This window comes from Halichoeres trimaculatus, unplaced genomic scaffold (genome assembly GCF_033239565.1).
Source record: "Halichoeres trimaculatus isolate MK-OKI-2021-1 unplaced genomic scaffold, fHalTri1.1 fHalTri1_scaffold_1, whole genome shotgun sequence".
NCBI lineage: Eukaryota > Metazoa > Chordata > Actinopteri > Labriformes > Labridae > Halichoeres > Halichoeres trimaculatus.
The window spans coordinates 4,823,950-4,843,444 of NW_027437179.1; the positions used below are offsets into that span (position 1 = coordinate 4,823,950).

The following is a 19,495-nucleotide window of genomic DNA, read 5'->3' on the forward strand; positions in this document are numbered from 1 at the left end:
GGGTGACCATATTTTGATTTCCAAAAAAGAGGACAACGGCACTGGCCTCGAGGCACAAATTCAGACAGGCTTCTTATATTCTTAATATTTTCACCGCCCCGTGGTTACTCCCGTTTGTAGAAACACCACAGTACTGGATTTTTTTGAGTGCTTCATGAGTGACTTCAACTGAATGGGGGGCTATAACACCTAGAGATGGGTACCGAATCAGGTACTTCAAAAGGTACTGACCGAATTCTGTCAAAAGTACCAAGTACCGATTCATGTAAAATCAAAAGGTACCACGTTTAGGTACCTGAACACATCCTTGTGACTGTGAGGAAGTGAAAGAATAGTCGATTTTCCATGGTGGACATGAACACAGCATTGCAAGGGTATATACTGAAGGATATATATGTTAAATTGAAATATATATAATATTGTTAAAAAAAAATGATATTTTTTACTACATAACTACAAAAAAGTACCGAAAATTTGTACCGTTGAGTACCGGTACCGATTGCCAGGTACCGGGCATTGGTACCATATCGTTTCAAATGTGAAAGGTACCCATCCCTAATAACACCATTGACAATGGCTTCAGTCTTGGTGCGAGCACTACTAAACTTTTTAGCAATGTCAGAGTCTTTTTTTTAGCAAGGCACTGGTGCAATCCATGGACCTGTAGCTGTTGTGGTGTTTTACAATATGAAATGCCATTGCACCCTCTGCTGCATTTACAGTAACCTCTGTTTGCCCGGGTCTAACAAAGAACTCAGTCAACTTTGCAGAAGAACTCTCACCTCGCACAACTTTTTTATGTTTTTCGGTGTCCATGTGAACTTTGAGATCTCCAGCACCTTTATTGGACACTGAGCCATATGTGCCAGCTTTGCACACGGTACACTCCGCCTCCCACTTGTCCCGACCGGGACGGTATGTCGGAAATTTTTTTTGCAGATCATCTGTGAAGCTGCACTTACGCTTAGGCATCTTCCGTGCAATACAGCTCCGCTGTCTAAACAGCCCCCTGTCTTCTCCGCTCTCCCTCTATGTCTCTCTCTCTCTCTCTCGCCTTCTCTCTGACCCTCTCACTCTCTATGTGTGTGTGCACGCGCTGAGCAGACCTGCCCACAAGGCAGCCTCTTGGTAAGTGATGCGCATCATAGTATTGTTTGCAAATGCCGGTCAATTTACGTACGCGCGTAATGGTCCTATGAAAATCAGTGAACACCGGACATTTTCGTGAATTTAATTAAACCCGCCCGGACACCCCGGAAAGGACGTAAAAAGTGGACATGTCCGGGCAAAAGAGGATGCTTGGTCACCCTACCTTAGCTCAATATGGACGGGTTAGCTTCTCTGGAGCTGTTAAAACTTTGTTCGTAGTTTGTTGAGACATGTCACTGCTTGAGTTCAGCTCGCTGTTCACGTATCTTTATTACTGATTAATCAGATTTTGGTGCCTTTTTAGGATACCTGTAACTGCTTTTATTTTGTTGTGTGTTTGTTGTTTTATTTTTAATTTTTTTTATTTATTCTTTTTCTTTATGGCAAATGGGACTAATAATGGACGTTTATATTTGTAAAATGCTGCTAAATGACCTTCTTTTAATGCTATGCCTTAATATGGGAGAAGGACTTATTTTATTTTTTGTTCTTGTTCAAAGGAAGTTCTCTGGTGCATTATGCATCTCAGTGCAATGGGCACAAAGTTTTTTCCATTGAGGATAGGGTTGTTCTACAGGCCTTTCTTTTTCTCTTTTTGTTTTCCTTTCTTTTTATGTACTTTATATTTTTCTTTTTCTTTACATTTGCAGATGCTCACCAAATTAATTTTATGCACCTCAGGTCCTAACTGTGTTTACATATCCTTAACAACTTTTAGGTGCCTTTTAGGTTAAATAATGTTTTCAGGCTCATATCGTGGAATGTGAGGGGCTAGGGGAGTATTATAAAGCGGGGTAGGGTGATGTCACATCTTAAGCAGCTTAAAGGGGATGTTTATTTTCTCCAAGAAACACACATGCTTAATAAGGAGGCAGCCCGACTGAAAGTAGGTTGGGTTGCGATGTCTTTCACTCAACGTTTAATTGTAAAGCTAGGGGTACCGCCATACTTATTCGCAAGGGGGTGCTTTTTTCAGTTGATAAGTCAGTTTTGGATCCGAATGGGAGATACGTAATGGTGTCTGGAAAACTTCACGATGTTGCTATTCTGTTTGTATGTGTCTATGGTCCTAACTGGGACGATAATGCTTTCATAAATAGACTATTTACATCTTTTCCTGACCTGGGCCCTGTTCTACGAAGCAGGATTACTGCCTAGCGAGGTAGCTTTGAGGATAGGTTCAGGATTCCCTGTTCTACGACACAGGATCACTCCTCAGCGAGGCGAGTCTCCATGGCAACATGTGCTGAACGGCTAACCTGCTCTGGGGCAGGTTAGGTTCCAGATTGAACTCGCGCACTATAAAAACCCCGCCCACTGACCAATGAGCCCTCATGAAAAAATGGCTTGTCCGTTCTTAGAGGATCCCGTGGACATCGGAGCCCGACCCACTCTCTTTTTCGGATGACCACCTTTATGAAAGTTACCGGTTTTCCAGGGAGGGGTTGGTAGTAGGCTACATGACACTTTCTACAGGTAGTTAAAGGGAATGAAGAACTCTCATTGCCGTAATAAGATCTTCACTGCCAACACATCTGTTCCATGACAATATTTTATCGCCTGTATTAAAATTGTGAGAGGAATTCATGTAGGGCTCGTGTGGGCTACTTGTCTCACAAAAAAAATGTTAACACGATAGGAATGAACAAATAAATAAATTCATCCAAGAAGTGTGTTGCATGTTACAGTAAAAGTGCAATTTCAGTATGATAATGGCACAATAGATTTTTGTTTAGCACTACACCACTACTCTTACACATTTAGGCTGTCAGCAATTTTCTGCCAGCACTCCTTCCGTGCTTTAACAGCGGCGACAGTGTTGCTTTTAACGTATATTACATGTTTCACCTCGTCATACTTCCTCATGATCACCTCCTGCTCCTCCTGAGTGAAGTATGCGCTCCTTCTCTCTCCGGCCTGCTCTGACACTCCAGACTGCTCCATGTTCGTGATTGGTCAGATGCAGCGGGCTCCGCCTTATATGAGTGCACGCGCTCATTGCCTAGCTGGATCCACTTATGAGGTTGATAACCAGCGTCGTAAAACCGTGTAGCGAGACCGCAGGCTACCGCGCTCAGTTCAGCGAGGTGGCTCCAAGGCTATCTCGCTAGGCTGAACTTGCTTCGTAGAACAGGGCCCTGGAAGGACATCACATAATCATAGGAGGTGATTTTAATTTGGTACAAGACACATGCCTTGATCGTTCTTCTAATAAAACTGCTTTGCTGTCTAAATCTGCAAAAACATTATCCACCTTGTCATACCAGTTCGGCCTTACTGATCCATGGCGACATAAATTCCCTTTGACGAAAAAGTATTCCTTTTTTTCGTCAGTCCATCGTACCTATTCTCGAATAGATGTTTTTTTACTGGATGTACGGCTCCTTTCAAATGTAATTACGTATACCATAGCATTGTTATATCTGATCATGCCCCAACCTCACTTGATTTGAATATGTTTACTTGTCCCCAGCCATTTAGATCTTGGAGGTTTAACTCCGCTCTCCTTGCAGAAGATGGTTATAAACAATTTGTACAGTCTCAGATCGCTTTGTTTTTTGAACTAAATGATTTATCCAACACAGGCAGAGGAATACTGTGGGAGGCCTGCATTAGAGGCCTCCTTATTTCTTATATCTCAAATGCCATGAAAATTGAAAATCTACAAACAGACAGACTGCTTCAGGATCTAAGAAAGGTAGATGAACATTACGCTATTATTCAGGATCCACTTTTGTTTAAAGAACACCTTAGGCTACAAACCGAGTTTGATCTTATTTCCACTACTGAAGTTCGTACCTAACTGCTTTTAAAGCTAGGCAATTATTTTTTGAATCGGGGGATAAAGCCGGAAAATTACTCGCACATCAGGGGAGGGTAGAGGCAACTTCTAGGCTAATTCGAGCTATTAAATTAAGCACAGGCAATATATCTACCGATCCGCACTCAATTAATGATACCTTTTCTGAATATTATACTTGTCTTTATATGTCAGACAACCCTTGCCCACCAAATAACATTCTGGATAAGATCGCTTTTCCCAGAGTCTCTGAGAATGAGGCACAAATGTTAGGTGCGCCTATCACTACTGCCGAGGTCCTGAGCGCAATCAAATCACTTCAAAACGGCAAGTCGCCTGGGCCGGATGGCTTCACGGCTGAATATTACAAATGTTTTGCCAACCTGCTGGCTCCCTACCTAACAGATATGTATAATGAGGCACGCACCTCAGGTCATCTACCTGGAACCCTGTCGGAGGCCTCCATCTCTCTGCTCCTTAAAAAGGATAAAGACCCTCTACTTTGTGGTAGTTATAGGCCGATATCTCTTTTAAATGTAGACTTTAAAATTCTCTCAAAAGTGCTGGCTCTGCGCCTTCAGACGGTTCTGTCATCCATTGTTGACAGTGATCAGACTGGCTTTATGACAGGTCAACAGTCCTTTTATAACACAAGACGCTTGTTAAATATAATAACATTGCCCTGTGGTCCGTCACCTGAGGTCGTGGTCTCCCTTGATGCGGAGAAGGCCTTCGACAGGGTTGAGTGGTGCTTTTTGTATGAAGTGTTGGCTAGATTTGGTCTTGGCGAGGCCTTTGTTAACTGGGTTAAAATTTTATATTTCTCCCCTAAAGCTTCTGTCCGAACTAATAATATTTCTTCCTCATCATTCTCCTTGCATCGTGGCACGAGACAGGGGTGCCCCCTTTCCCCACTCTTATTTACTTTAGTTATAGAGCCTTTGGCCATCTGGTTGCGTTCGGAAAGTGTTTTTTTAAGGAATCACCCGTTTAGGCACAGAACACAAGGTGTCCCTATATGCGGACGACCTCCTTCTTTATATCTCAGACCCTGTTAATTCTTTCCCCATAATTTTTAACATTCTTGACAAATATGGTAGTGTCTCCGGTTACAAAATTAACTATTCCAAAAGTGTTATTTTACCCATTAATGATTTAGCTAAACAGCTTCCTCTTTCCATAGTCCCTTTTAAATGGTCAGGTAGCGGTCTACAATACCAAGGCATTCATATCACAACATCTCTCTCGGATCTTTATCGTTACAATATAATTCCTCTGGTTGAAAGAACTGAGGGGGATTTTACCCGCTGGTCAGCATTGCCTCTGTCCCTTGTGGGACGGATTAATTTGGTTAAGATGGTTGTGCTCCCAAAATTTCTATACTTTTTCCAACACCTCCCTATTTTTTTAACTAAGTCTTTCTTTGACAATTTAGATAAGAAAATTTCAACTTTTTTATGGAATGGTGGACCTGCACAGATCCACAAATCAGTCCTGCAGTCTCCAGTAGACAGAGGTGGTTTTGCCCTTCCAGTGTATAGATATTATTATTGGGCAGCCAATATCCAAAAGCTTTTATTTTGGATGAGCCTTAAATGTACTTCCCCTCCTGCATGGGTACATCTAGAGAATAGATCTTCTCGGTTTTCGCTGCGCTCCATTTTGTGTGCCCAACTGCCTCTGCCTGTGTCGGGTGTAACTAATAGCCCTATAGTAACAACCTCTTTAAAAATCTGGTCTCAGTTTAGGAAAGTTCTTGGCCTCCCAGCCCCATCTACTCTAACTTCTATATACAGAAACTGTACATTTGAGCCTTCTATAGCTGACTCAGCATTCCAGGTCTGGCATAGTAAGGGTTTAAAGTCAATTAAGGATCTTTATGTAGAAAATACCTTCCCTTCTTTTACACATCTTCTGACGACTTATGGTCTCCCAAGTCATCATCTCTTTCGTTTTTTTCAGGTCCGTGATTATGTTAAAAAACTGTTCCCTTATTTTCCAAATCACCCTCCAGAAACCTTGGTTGATACTCTGTTAAATATGGATCCTACTGCCAAACGTTCTGTCTCTCTTCTATAGATAGATAGATAGAAAATACTTTATTTATCCCCGAGGGGAAATTCAGGAGTCACCGCAGCATTTAAGAAAACAAAAGTAAGAAAGTGTATAGAAAGTGCAAAAATGTCCATAAGAAATTAGATGACGACATCCCGTCCACCATTCGTCCACCACTTTCCAGCCCAGCCAGTCTCCACCTCCACCTCCACAGGGTCCAGGACTGAGCCTCCCCAGCAGTCTGTTCAGTCTCTGTCTCCTGGATCCTGTCTGCTCACAGCAGGTGAAGCTTCTCTGATGTGTCGCGGCGTCCGATGTCAGCTCCGTCAGCCACGTCCGTGAACAGCACGATGCCGCTGGGTCAGCACAGCTAGCTCATCCATCCCCCGGAGCGAGATCCCACGTTCCCAACAATGATGGATGGAAGGACAGGTCCACGTCGTCACCTCCCAGCTCACATCCGAGAATCAGCACGTCGTCCTCACCTCCTCCTCCTCAGCTCGAGGGAAATCATCAAGCCCTACATTAGTTAGCATTGACATGCTACAGGCTGCTAACAGCTAATTTCGCATGTAAACAATGCAGCCATGTAGGATCTCCAGACAAACACAGGAGAAAAAGTAGTCAAAATATCACTGAAGACACAAAAAGTTTGGTGTCCGTGACCGACAATGAACCATACAAGGTGATGATCCACTCCAAATACAAAGATTACGAAAAAGAGACGAAGAAATTACAAGAAACGGACAAAGACGAGAGAGCTTCTGCAACAGGCAGCTACTTGGGTAGCGCCTAGCAACGCTATATATATATGCGCGATATATGGCTCTATCATGTCAGCCTGTTCGATCTCTTTCACATCCACCCAGAGCATATGGGAGGAGAACCTTGATATTAAATTAACTGAACAACAGTGGGACACCATACTCTCTCTCGTCCATAAATCATCGATTTGTGCTCGTCACAGATTGATTCAATGTAAGGTTGTCTTCAGGGTACACTATACAAATGCTAGACTCGCTAAGATATATCCTACCGTTAGCAACTCCTGCGGTAGATGTGACTCTTCACCTGCGGATCATGTACATATGTTTTGGGCTTGTGTTAAATTAAAGCCGCTCTGGCAAGCTATATTTGATACACTATCCAGGGCATATGGCTATGTGTTTACCCCTAACAGTCTATCTGGAATTTTCGGTATTGCCCCTTCTTTAGATACTCCCAAGAAACTGAAACAGGCTCTAGCTTTCTCTACCTTGCTGGCTCGTCGACTGATCCTCCTTAACTGGAAGCTCCCCAACCCCCCTTCACATTCTCGTTGGGTCCGTGAGGTGCTATACAATTTAAAGCTTGAGAAGCTCAGGTTTTCATTGAAGGGCTCGGTGAGCTCATTCCATGCAACTTGGGATCCCTTCATAAACTTTGCACTGTCTAGTGATTTTTCTTTTGACCTTGAGGATTGATTGATTGATTTATTCTTTTTAATTAACATTATTATTTATTTATTTATTTATTTATTTTTTATTTCATTTATGTATTTTTCATACTTATTATTATTGTTATTTTATTATCTTCCTTTTATTATTGTTATACTTATTGTGTTTTTTTTTTTTTTTATTATTTTATTTTTTTTCAAGGGTTAGGCCTTGGGAGGGTGGAGGGTAGGGTGGGGGGTTGTTTTGACTTGCAGATGTGATGCCTGATGGACATTATGTTCTTTGTATATATGTCTATGTCTGATTGTCACTCTGTTTGTCCTTGGTTAAAAAATGTTTCATAAATAAAGTTGGAAAAAAAAAACAACAACAATATGACAGCACAAAAGAAGTTGGGAAAATAGTGATGAGAGCGGAGAGAATAGTTCCCAATGAGAAAAAAGGTCCTAAAGGTGTGATTTATGGTGTGTATTCTGGGTTGTCTGAGCAGGAGATCTTGGACAACATCAAAGGAGGAAGTGTGGTCGGGGTCATGCGCTTTAAACGTAAGGAGGGAGATGAAAGGGACTCGCCAGTGCTGCTGACTTATGCGGGTAGTGTTCTTCCAGAGGTGGTGTATTTGGGAAGTATGGCCTACCGAGTGAGAGAGTACATTTGGCCTCCCCTGCGCTGTTTTAATTGTCAGCGGTTTGGACACACAGCCAGCTCCTGCCGGGGCAAACGCAGATGTGCGAAGTGTGGACAAAAGCATGAAATAAAGGAATGCAAGGCGGAGACTTCCATGCGCTGTAATTGTGGGGGGGACCATATGGCAGCATTTCGGGGATGTGAACATTTTATCCAAGCCAAGCAAATCCAGATCAATCGAGATCAAAATAAAGTCTCTTACTTGGAGGCAGTTAAACGCAGCGGCGGAGAGATTGTGCTCAAAGCATTCAGATGAGTGGCACAGTGTTGAGGAGCCAGCAGGCTTTCCCAGCCCTGCCAGTAATGTCCTCCGATATGCTGGTTCTGAGCAGAGATGCTTTTCTGGCTTTTGTCACAGATGTTTTGGTCGGAGCTAAATCGACTACGAGGAGATCTGATATGATTAAGATTGTAGTTGGGGCAGCTGAACGTTTCATTGGTGTAAGTCAGTTATCTCCAGAAAAGCTTCATGAATACATGACAGAGAAACAGCACCTTGATAGCTCTCAGATGATGAGGTCTGATAGAATGGAGACGCAGATCGAGAGCAATGATGCTGTGGACTAGCATCCTCATGTTTTACATTCTTCTGTGGAACGCCCGGAGTTTGATTACTAATGGTCAGGAATTGAAAAGATTTGTTGATGAATGTAAGGTAAAACCAGAATTGATATGTGTCCAGGAGACGTGGCTAAAACCATGCCTTGACTTTGTTATTCCAGGCTATGTGAGTCTGAGAAAAGACAGGTCTGATAGATCAGAGAGAATTATTATGAATACTGATTTAGAGTGTATATGTGTGGATGTTTGGACAGGTAATAGAGCTATAACAGTTATTAATTTCTATAATCCATGTAAACAGTTGAGTGTGCATGAACTTGATAAAATAATGGAATGTGTTAAAGGTCCTGTTATCTGGGCAGGGGACTTCAACCCCCACAATCCTCTATGGGGCAGTGACAACAAAGACAGCAATGGAACGATCATGGAAGAGTTTTTGGAAAAACATGGTTTGGCAGTCATTAATGATGGAAGGCTGACTAGGTTTGATATTAGTAGAAATAAGACTAGTCATATTGATCTTTCCATTGCTTCTTCAAGCCTAGCTAGAACTGGAGAGTGGGATGTTCTTGACAGATACACACTAGGTAGTGATCATTTTCCACTTCTTTGTCGGTTTGGTCAAAAACTGAGAATAGAATTAGAAGTTAAGGTGCCTAGGTATAAATTTTCCTCTGCTAAATGGGACGATTTTCAGAAGGAATCTAGTAACTCAATAGAAGAAATAAATTCTGAAGGCTCTATTGATGAGTGGAATAAATCTCTTAGCTCAATGATCCACAAGGCCACTCAAGCCTCTATTCCTCTCAGTCAGAATTTCAAAATGAACAAGTTGGTTCCATGGTGGAATCAAGAATGTAATGTAATGAAATAGAAATAAAGCATTTAGAAAGTTAAGAAAGTATCCAATGCTGTGTTATGCTATGGAATACAAGAAGTTAAGAGTGGTGGTAAGGAGAGTTATAAAAATTGCCAAATTACTCAGTTGGCGGGGGTTTTGTGAAACCCTGGGACCAGAGGCTCCTGTAAAACACCTGTGGACAGCGGTGAGGAAAATGTCCGGAATTTATAAAAAAAAGCTCAATCCCAGTTTTACAGAAGGGGGGGGATGGAGGCCGTATCTAATCAAGAAAAGGCTGATATGTTTATAGATGTTTTTCAAGCAGTCCACAATTCTGAGAATCAGGGAACTGAATCAGAATTGTTGCTAATTAATCAGTGGAAACTGAAAAATAATTTAGAAAATGATAATCCAATAAACTTGTTTTTCATCATGAAGGAATTGAGGGAAGCCATTAGCTCAGGAGCTAACACCACTCCTGGGAGAGATGGGCTGTCATACGAATTGTTTAAACACCTTGATTATTGTGTACTAGTGGAAATATTATCTTTGTTCAACTTTGTGTGGGCAGAGGGATATCTACCATATGAGTGGAAGCATGCTGTCATTATTCCTATTCCTAAACCAGGAAAAGAAGCATTGGATCCAGAGTCTTATCGACCTATAGCTTTAACATTTGTGCTCTGTAAAATCATGGAACGAATGGTTACCAACAGGTTAGTATATTTTTTGGAAAGTAAAGGGCTTCTTGTGAAGTCTCAAAATGGATTCAAAAATGAAAGATCAACAATGGAGTCTGTGGCAGTATTAGATCATGACATCAAAGCAGCTTTCAATAACAAAGAAGTTGTTGTGTGTTTTTGGATATTGAGAGGGCCTATGATTCCTTGTGGAAGGAAGGATTTATGATTAAGATTATTTGATTTGGGAGTGAGAGGACGGATGTATAATTGGATCAAGGATTTTTTAATGCATAGAACAATACAAGTGCGGGTGGGTGGTAAAACCTCAAAGACTGTTGAGATAATGAACGGCACCCCGCAAGGAAGTGTGATTAGTCCTGTTTTATTTAATATAATGATAAATGATATATTTATGAATGTTGGAAGAGGATTTGGGCAGTCTCTATTTGCAGATGATGGTGCAATATGGAGAAGAGGGAGAAATGTAGAATTTACTGCAAAACAAGTTCAAAGAGTCCAAGAAACTGTGGAGGTGTGGGCAGAGAAATGGGGGTTTAGGATCTCTCCATCCAAGTCCAAATTCACGATTTTTGGTTTTAAGAGGAAGCTGTCGGCAGTCAATTTATCTCTGTATGGATCCCCTCTAGAGAGGGTTAAAATCTTTAAATTCCTGGGTGTTTGGTTTGATGAACGAACAACTTGGGCAACTCACATAGCAAAAATGGTAACTAAATGCGAAAGAGTAATTAATGTCATGAGAAGCTTAGCAGGGTGTGATTGGGGGGCAGAGAGATGGTCCATGCAGCTGATTTATCAAGCCATGATAAGATCTGTTTTGGATTATGGATGTTTTGTTTACGGATCAGCCTCTAAATCTGTGCTTGATAAATTAGATGTTCTTCAGGCTAAGGCTTTACAGCTATGTTGCGGTGCTTTTAAAACTTCCCCTGTCCCTGCTCTGCTCCTGGAAATGCCCCTGCAATTAAGGCGCATCAAACTGGGGCTGCAATACTGGGCAAAAATTAATGGCTTCCCTCAATCCTCACCATGTAGGTGCTCATTGCAGGAGTCCTTTGAAGTTGACCCCAGGATCCGGTACAGACCATTTCTATTTGTCATATGTCAGTGGGCAAAGTCACGGTGACTAAGAAGCAACAGCATAGCACAACATTTGTGCTGGTCACCTGTGCCACCCTGGTTGATCCAAGACTTAGATGTCAACCTGACCTTTGTAAAATATAAACCAAGTGAAGGGATAGGCCCTAAATTAGAATATCTGATGAATGTAGAAGAAAGCTCTTATCTAAAAATATTTACAGATGGCTCTTTGGATCCAGAGAGTGGTAGGGCAGGATTTGGAATATTTGTGGCCCAACTTGGACATGGATTTAATTATAGAATCTCTAATGAGACCTCTGTGTTTACTGCAGAGCTACTGGCAACCCTCTGGGCCTTGTGGTGGATAGAGGATGCTAAAGTGGCTAGAGCACTGGTTTGTTCAGATTCTGCTGCTGCACTTATGGCTATAAGAGGAGGTAGATCACAGGCTCGTCCAGAAATATTACTGGAAATCTTGTCTGTCCTGTTCAGAGTTGTGAAGTATGGCAGTGAGATCAAGTTTTGCTGGGTTCCTGGGCATGCAGGGATACAGGGAAACGAAAAAGCAGACCTGTTAGCAAAAGCAGCTCTCAAGAAAAGAGCCATAGACGTGAAGATCCCTATGGGGAGAGTTGAGGCAAGAGCAAAAATTAAAGAATGTGTGGAGAATGAATGGCAGAGAGAATGGGAAATGGAAAACAGGGGAAGACACTATTTCTCTGTTCAACCAAGAGTCAAAAGAATCAGTTACTATCAGGGAAACTGAAAAGATTCAGTAAAGATCTGTAGATTAAGACTGGGACACTGTGGGTTAAAAAGTTACTTTCACATTATTGGGAAACATAGTTTAGGACTTTGTGAGTGTGGGAGCCCTGAGACAGTGAAGCATATTTTAATGGAATGCAGCAAATATAGTGTTGAGAGGAGAAAATTGTTTAAAAAAGCTTCAGACTTGGGATTAAATTCATTCTCTGTTAAATCTCTATTTAGCCTCCATGAAAACCACCAGCAGATTATGGTAGATTTTACAGTTCCTGCGAAACACAGGACTGCACGCGAGAATACGAGACTAGAATGTGACACCTAATTCGTCCAGCGGATGGCAGTAATACGCCGAGCAGCGTCAAAACTGCCGTAAATTTGACAAGAAGAAGAAGAAGATGAAAAAGGAGCTGCAGCGACAAAGAGAAATACTGGATGTGGTTTTAATCCCTGAGATAAAGCTCCACAGAGCAGGTTGGTTTCTGAACATGTGTGTGATAATGTTTCAGGGAATAGAGCCCGTGCCCAAGGTTGATGGACGTAAGCTTTGATCCAGAATTGTTCAATTTATGCATAAAATGTATCTGGTTTGCGTCAGGCCACAAACTGGTCCAGTGTTTCGTCAATCAAAGCTGTTTCTGACCTCTGAAAACGGCTTCCTCCGGTAAAGGCTTTGTCACATGCGCTTGTGTTCTCTCATGTGTCAGCAAATCCATCTGCAGAGCTATAAAATGCGATCAAAACCAGCACAGGCCGAATATCCTCCATGCTAACAGGCTAACTGTGGTGCTACAAACAAAGATGGAGGCTTATCTTTACCATGGATGGTGTTAATTTTGCTGAAAATCCTTCGTTGTTGTTGTTTCAGAATCAGAAATACTTTGTTAATCTCAGGAGATATCCAGTGTTACTCCTCCTGTTCATACAACACAGCAGTAGGAAATAAAATAGACTGTGTAACATACTTCAAGCAAAAACAAGCACTAACTTAAAGGCACTTGAGCAGAGATGGCTACATTTCACATTTAAAACGATACGATACTCAACGGTACCAATTGTCGGTACTTTTGTATGTTTGTATGGTAACAAATATGAACTTCTTTAATATTAATATCTCATAGTTTTTTCATTCATATTTTCATGAAGCTACAGGTGGCAGCGGTCCTCAAGTTGGCTGGCTGAAGGCAGCAAGGCCAGTTCTAAAATCTTATGATCAGGGTCTAACCATTGACACATGCTGGTGGTTGTCTCTGGTCACTACACAACCACAACAGCAGAGAGCACCAGCTTGGAGTAAAGCCAGTGACCTCACTGTGGCTGTGGTGAGCTGTCAGTCACAGCAGAGACACAGAGACAGGAGCTATGGACAGGATATGGGAAATGGAGAGGTGCAGTGTGGACCAAAAGTTTAGCAAGTTAAGAGAAAACTGAGTCAGAGTTTGATGCTGATTTTAAGATAACGATGATTAATACAGCAGAGGAGTCAAACAGCTGTCAGGCAGACAAAAATAAGAGAAGTTATGGAGCATAATGTCAGAAGACCACACGTCCAAAAAGACCTTACTATCAGGGTCATCCTACATTAGGGTCAATTTAGAGCCCCATATGGGATTTTTGGGGCCAATACCAAACGGGGGGCATAAAAAAATCTGATATCAGATATATCGACCAATTTATATGATAATAAATAATAAATTCATACAGGATATATACTGTTTGTGAACACAAATTATTATAATACCCTAATGATTCAAGATAGAGACAGAACACTATTAAATTAAAACAAGGAACTTTAACTATAAAACTGTCAACATAAGAACTTTAGTGTAAACCAATGATAAATAAGAACAAGCTGTAAACACAATAATAAATAAAGAAGTCAAACTGTAAACACAGTAGTAGAAGAAAATGTCCAACTGTAAACAACACAATGAGCAACTTACACATCGTTAAAATGTCGTTCTAAAGTCTTACATAAGATAATGATGGACGTGTGAATTTACACACACGGGGTGGGCAAAAAATTGTATAACCGGCTACATTTTGGCCAATGTTGATCAATCAGTAAATGGCATAATCGGCCTGATTAATCGGTCGGGCTCTAGTCAATACAGTTTATGGAGTTTCAAACGTTACAGAGCTACCAGCGTTCTGGAGTCTATTCACTAACTGGCAACTTCAGCCCAACAACAGGGTCACACTTCACACTGAAACACCAGCAATGACTGCGGCTGTGTTGGTTTATATGTCTTCTCTATCAAACCCTGCAGGCAGGTGGGGCCTTATTTATAGCTCTGTGCTGATGTGTCGCTGTTCTGTCCGGTGGGGAGAGGGTTGCTTCTTTGCTCTTTTGGGTTGGAGAACAGGTCCTGAATGTTATTTGTGCTTATGCACCAAACAGCAGTTCAGAGTATCCGCACTTTCTGTGTCTGTTGTGTTCACCATCTTACACTGACGTCACTCTACAAAATCCCAGAGTGCACATGGCTACTTTATATGCACATACGGATTTGCATTGACCATATATGGTCATGTTCGGGCGTGCTGAAGGTGGGAAACGAGGTGTGTTCACATCACCACATTCACACTTTTCTAGGCACAGTGTGATTTATCACAGCGATTAGCTGCAGTGGTGTGTATACAGAGTTTGATAGATCTGAAAAGAGTGTACATAGTTTGGTCGTATGCACGTTTTGCCTTTTCGTCGTAAGTGAAATTTGAGAGGACTTTTACACGCTGTAATAAATGAGGCCCCAGGAGAGGAGAATATGAAATAATAAGCCGCATCAGCTCGTTGGTATGGTAACAGGTGATTGTACTGTGTGCCTGCTCTGACTCTGAATGCGCGGTGATAATGAAACAGTGTGGCCGCTCTCGTCACTGAAACTCTGGAACCAAGACGTGCGCGGTGCAGCTGTTCCTCTGCCCGAGAAGGGGGGCAGACAGCGCAGTGAGATACTGTGTCCATGGCCGCTATTGCCCAAAAAAGAAGTTGCCCGTACCTCAGAGTCAGACGTCCTGCTCCAGTGTCGCTGGAATCTGGTTCACGCCAAACGTACCAAGTAAAGAGCGACGTCTATGAGCATGACCAGTGGGCGCACTCTTGTTCTCGCTTGTTCATGGGTGGTAGGGAAGTACAGCTGTGTAATGGTCAGACAGAGTGACAGATTGTATTTTTTTTCCATATGAGACTGTAGCGGTCCAAACGAGACTGTAGAGGCCGCCACAGTCTCATTGATTGATGGGAAACACTGATGTGACCCAGAGGAGCTTGATTGGGAGAAACAGCCTGCCAGATCTGAACCAGAACAGTGATCAGTTGTTGGACTGAGATAAAAAGTTTCTGCCCAACATCAATGAGAACAGCACCACAGCATCAAATCTCCATCAATGGGAAATTCCAGGTTAGAGCTATCAAACTGTTATGGTATGGAAATATACTAATCCATATCTTTGGTTTACAGATGTGTGTAAACAGGTGAACTCCTCCTTCACTTTTTCTTTCAGATCAATGTGTCAACAAACAGGAGGCTCCTGTGATCATCCAGTAAATGAGATTGTCCTCACAGTTCAGCAGCAGAAAATAAAGATCCTGAGTTTTTTTTTCTTTCAGATTCTCCATCAGGAAGATGATCTAATATCTCATTAATATTTGTTCACTGTGTCCTGCAGATGTTCAGCTACTAATGGTGAAGAAAGAGGAGCTTCCCCCTGAGCAGCAGGAGAGGAGCCCCTATCCAGACCAGGAGGAGAATGAGTCCCCACTCATTAAAGAGGAACAGGAGGAAGTGTGGATCGGTCAGAGGAGAGAGCAGCTTCAAGGACTGGAGGAGGCTGATACCAAGGTCCTGTTTCCTTCAGTCCATATGAAGAGTGAAAATGATGAAGAGGAACCTGAGTCCTCACTGCTTCATCACAGACTGACTGACCATATGGAAACAGCAGCTGGTGGAGAGGACTGTGGAAGACCAGAACCAGCAAGGAGCCCAGATCCAGAAAGAAATTTACAAGCAGAGATTGAGGTTAAGATCGAAGCCTCAGATTCTGGATCAGGGACTGAAGATGAGGAAGATGACTGGAAGGAGACCAGAGACTGTCCCAAAAGATTGAACTCCGCTGAAAACAAAAGAGCAGAGACTGTAAAGTCACACAATTGTTCTGAACTTGGTGAAACCAGTCATGTGGTTTCTCTGACAGAACAGAAACCTTTCATCTGCTCAGAGTGTGGAAAAGGATTCACTCTTAAAGCACATTTGAACAAACACATGTTAGTTCACACTAAAGAGAAATCTTTAATCTGCTCAGAGTGTGGAAAGGGCTTCAATCGTAGAAGAGATTTAGGCAGACATATGTTTGTCCACTCGAAAGAAAAACCTTTCACCTGCTCAGAATGTGGAAAACGATTCACTCTTGAAGCATCTTTGAATAAACACAAGTCTGTTCACACCAAAGAGAAACTTTTCGGCTGCTCTGAATGTGGGAAAAGATGGAGCCGAAAACATAATCTGAATAGACATATGATTGTTCACTTAAAAGAAAAACCTTTCTGCTGCTCTGAATGTGGAAAAAGATATTGCCGGAAAGATAGTCTGACTTCACATATGTTTGTTCACTTGAAAGAAAAACCTTTCGGCTGCTCTGAATGTGGCACAAGATTCAGCCGAAAATCTATTCTGACTGACCATATGTTTGTTCATTCAGAGGAAAAACTTTTCTGCTGCATTTAATGTGGAAAACGATATACTCAAAAAAAATCTGATAACACATATGTTTGTTCACTCAAGAGAAAAACGGTTTTGCTGCTCTGCATGTGGAAAAGGATTTTACCACAAAGTAAGCCTGACAAGACATGTTTGTTCATAACTGAAAGGTAGACTGAGCATGGTGTTAGACTCCTCTTAAGCTGACGATGGAGCTTTACATGACAACCCACAGTTGTGAGGTAAACCTCATGAGCTGCTCTGAATGAATCAGGTTTTTCCTTAGTGTTCACAGTTATAAATTATTTGTTAGTGAGCTCCACTGAAGGTATTGGAAAAATTTATGAAATAGTCAAATAAATTTGTAACTGTAAACATGATGCACGTCTTCATTTATACGTCAGTTGGGTGTTTCCTTGTAGAGGTGGTTTTAGGGATCAGGTTTTAGAGTCCTATCTTACATTAGAAAAGACTCCTTCATTTTATGTTAAGGTGCAAAAACAATCATTGAGAAAGAGACTCAGAAAGGACAACAACATAAAGGGAGCCCAAAGGTTTCAGGGGGTCTGTTTTTATTAAAAAACAAAGTTATTTTAATTAAAGTCTGGCCTCTGAATAAATAACTGTAACAGGAGAGTGACAGAAATATGGGCAAAAATAGAGATGGTCAAAACAAGAACAAACAACAAAAATTTAAAAGTAAAAAAAACAAACTTGCAGTCTTTTAGTGTTAAACCCCCTGAGAGTGACTGCGGCTTTAGCGAGCCAGATAGGGAAGGGCTTTCAAGCCAAGATTTTGTCCAATGGGATATTCCGAGTTTGCTGTGTAAATCAAAAACAATATGACAGCACAAGAGAAACTGCTTTAAAAAAGCCAAAGAAGGAGGAACAGGAGCGAGACGAGCATATCACAAATACGATCTCAGCCTTGCTAACGGCGCAGCTAACAGAACACAAGGAGGTACTTTTAGTAGAGATAAAAGACATTCACGGGAAATATGAGGCCAGATTGGACACAATACAAGCCACCGTGAATGACCACTAGCAACGTATCGGTAATTTGGAACAGTTTGCAAACTCGGCGGGGGGACGTGGAGGGCAGGCTGACAGCCTGAGCTTCGGAGAATGCTAAGCTTCGAGCTAAGATAACAGATCTGGAAGGGAGAAGCCGAAGTAACAATATACGCATTGTTGGTCTCCCCGAGGGTATCGAGGGGACACAACCAACCGTTTTTTCCTCCCGACTACTGATGGAGGTGCTGGGTGAAGAAGTTCTGACGTCCCCACCGGAGCTAGACCGAGCCCACCGTACCCTAACTGCTAAACCGGGATCGTCGAACAGGCCGCGGGCTGTGCTAATTTGCTTTCATCAGTTTCAAACTCGGGAACGTGTGGTACGTGCAGCTCGGAGACTACGAGGGAAGCTGACCTACAAAGACTCTTCCATCCACATCTTTGAGGACTTTACTTCTGAGGTTGCAGAACAGCGCGCTCAATACCGGGACATCATGAAGAAGCTGTATAACATGGGCCTTAAGCCTGCTCTTCGCTACCCTGCCAGGCTCTCGATCGTGGCTGAAGATGGAACAAGGAAGCCTTTTTCCTCGTTAAGGGAGGCCGCTGACTTTGTCTCATCCCGTCTCCAGGACACACAGTCTGTTGGTGACTGATTTTTGATTTAATTGGTTCTTGGAAATGTTATATTCCCTACTGTTGCCCAGGGAGGCCCTCTAGCTATCCATGCTAATGTTGCCTTAGCTCAATATGGACGGGTTAGCTTCTCTGGAGCTGTTAAAACTTTGTTCGTAGTTTGTTCGTAGTTTGTTGAGACATGTCACTGCTTGAGTTCAGCTCGCTGTTCACGTATCTTTATTACTGATTAATCAGATTTTGGTGCCTTTTTAGGATACCTGTAACTGCTTTTATTTTGTTGTGTGTTTGTTTTTTTATTTTTAATTTTTTTTATTTATTCTTTTTCTTTATGGCAAATGGGACTAATAATGGACGTTTATACTTGTAAAATGCTGCTAAATGACCTTCTTTTAATGCTATGCCTTAATATGGGAGAAGGACTTATTTTATTTTTTGTTCTTGTTCAAAGGAAGTTCTCTGGTGCATTATGCATCTCAGTGCAATGGGCACAAAGTTTTTTCCATTGAGGATAGGGTTGTTCTACAGGCCTTTCTTTTTCTCTTTTTGTTTTCCTTTCTTTTTCTGTACTTTATATTTTTCTTTTTCTTTACATTTGCAGATGCTCACCAAATTAATTTTATGCACCTCAGGTCCTAACTGTGTTTACATATCCTTAACAACTTTTAGGTGTCTTACAAAATTACTAGGTTAAATAATGTTTTCAGGCTCATATCGTGGAATGTGAGGGGCTTGGGGAGTATTATAAAGCGGGGTAGGGTGATGTCACATCTTAAGCAGCTTAAAGGGGATGTTTATTTTCTCCAAGAAACACACACGCTTAATAAGGAGGCAGCCCGACTGAAAGTAGGTTGGGTTGCGATGTCTTTCACTCAACGTTTAATTGTAAAGCTAGGGGTACCGCCATACTTATTCGCAAGGGGGTGCTTTTTTCAGTTGATAAGTCAGTTTTGGATCCGAATGGGAGATACGTAACGGTGTCTGGAAAACTTCACGATGTTGCTATTCTGTTTGTATGTGTCTATGGTCCTAACTGGGACGATAATGCTTTCATAACTAGACTATTTACATCT

The 19,495-nt window shown here is 41.9% G+C and overlaps 1 protein-coding gene across 2 annotated transcripts in view; it reads left to right on the forward strand.

Annotated features, from left to right (window-relative positions):
- LOC141791834 (uncharacterized) overlaps positions 1–18,362 on the forward strand; it is a 45,982-nt gene extending 27,620 nt beyond the window's left edge. The window contains exon 3 of one of the 2 annotated variants that reach the window (XR_012598337.1): positions 15,745–15,882. Coding sequence is in view for 1 of the 2 variants with exons in the window: in XM_074672522.1 (XP_074528623.1) it covers positions 15,745–16,799 (1,055 nt within the window). In the remaining variant the exon portion in view is untranslated. Of the gene's footprint in view, positions 1–15,744 lie in introns of both variants that reach the window. The other variant, XM_074672522.1, reaches the window with a different exon arrangement.
- The last annotated feature ends 1,133 nt before the right edge of the window (positions 18,363–19,495 follow it).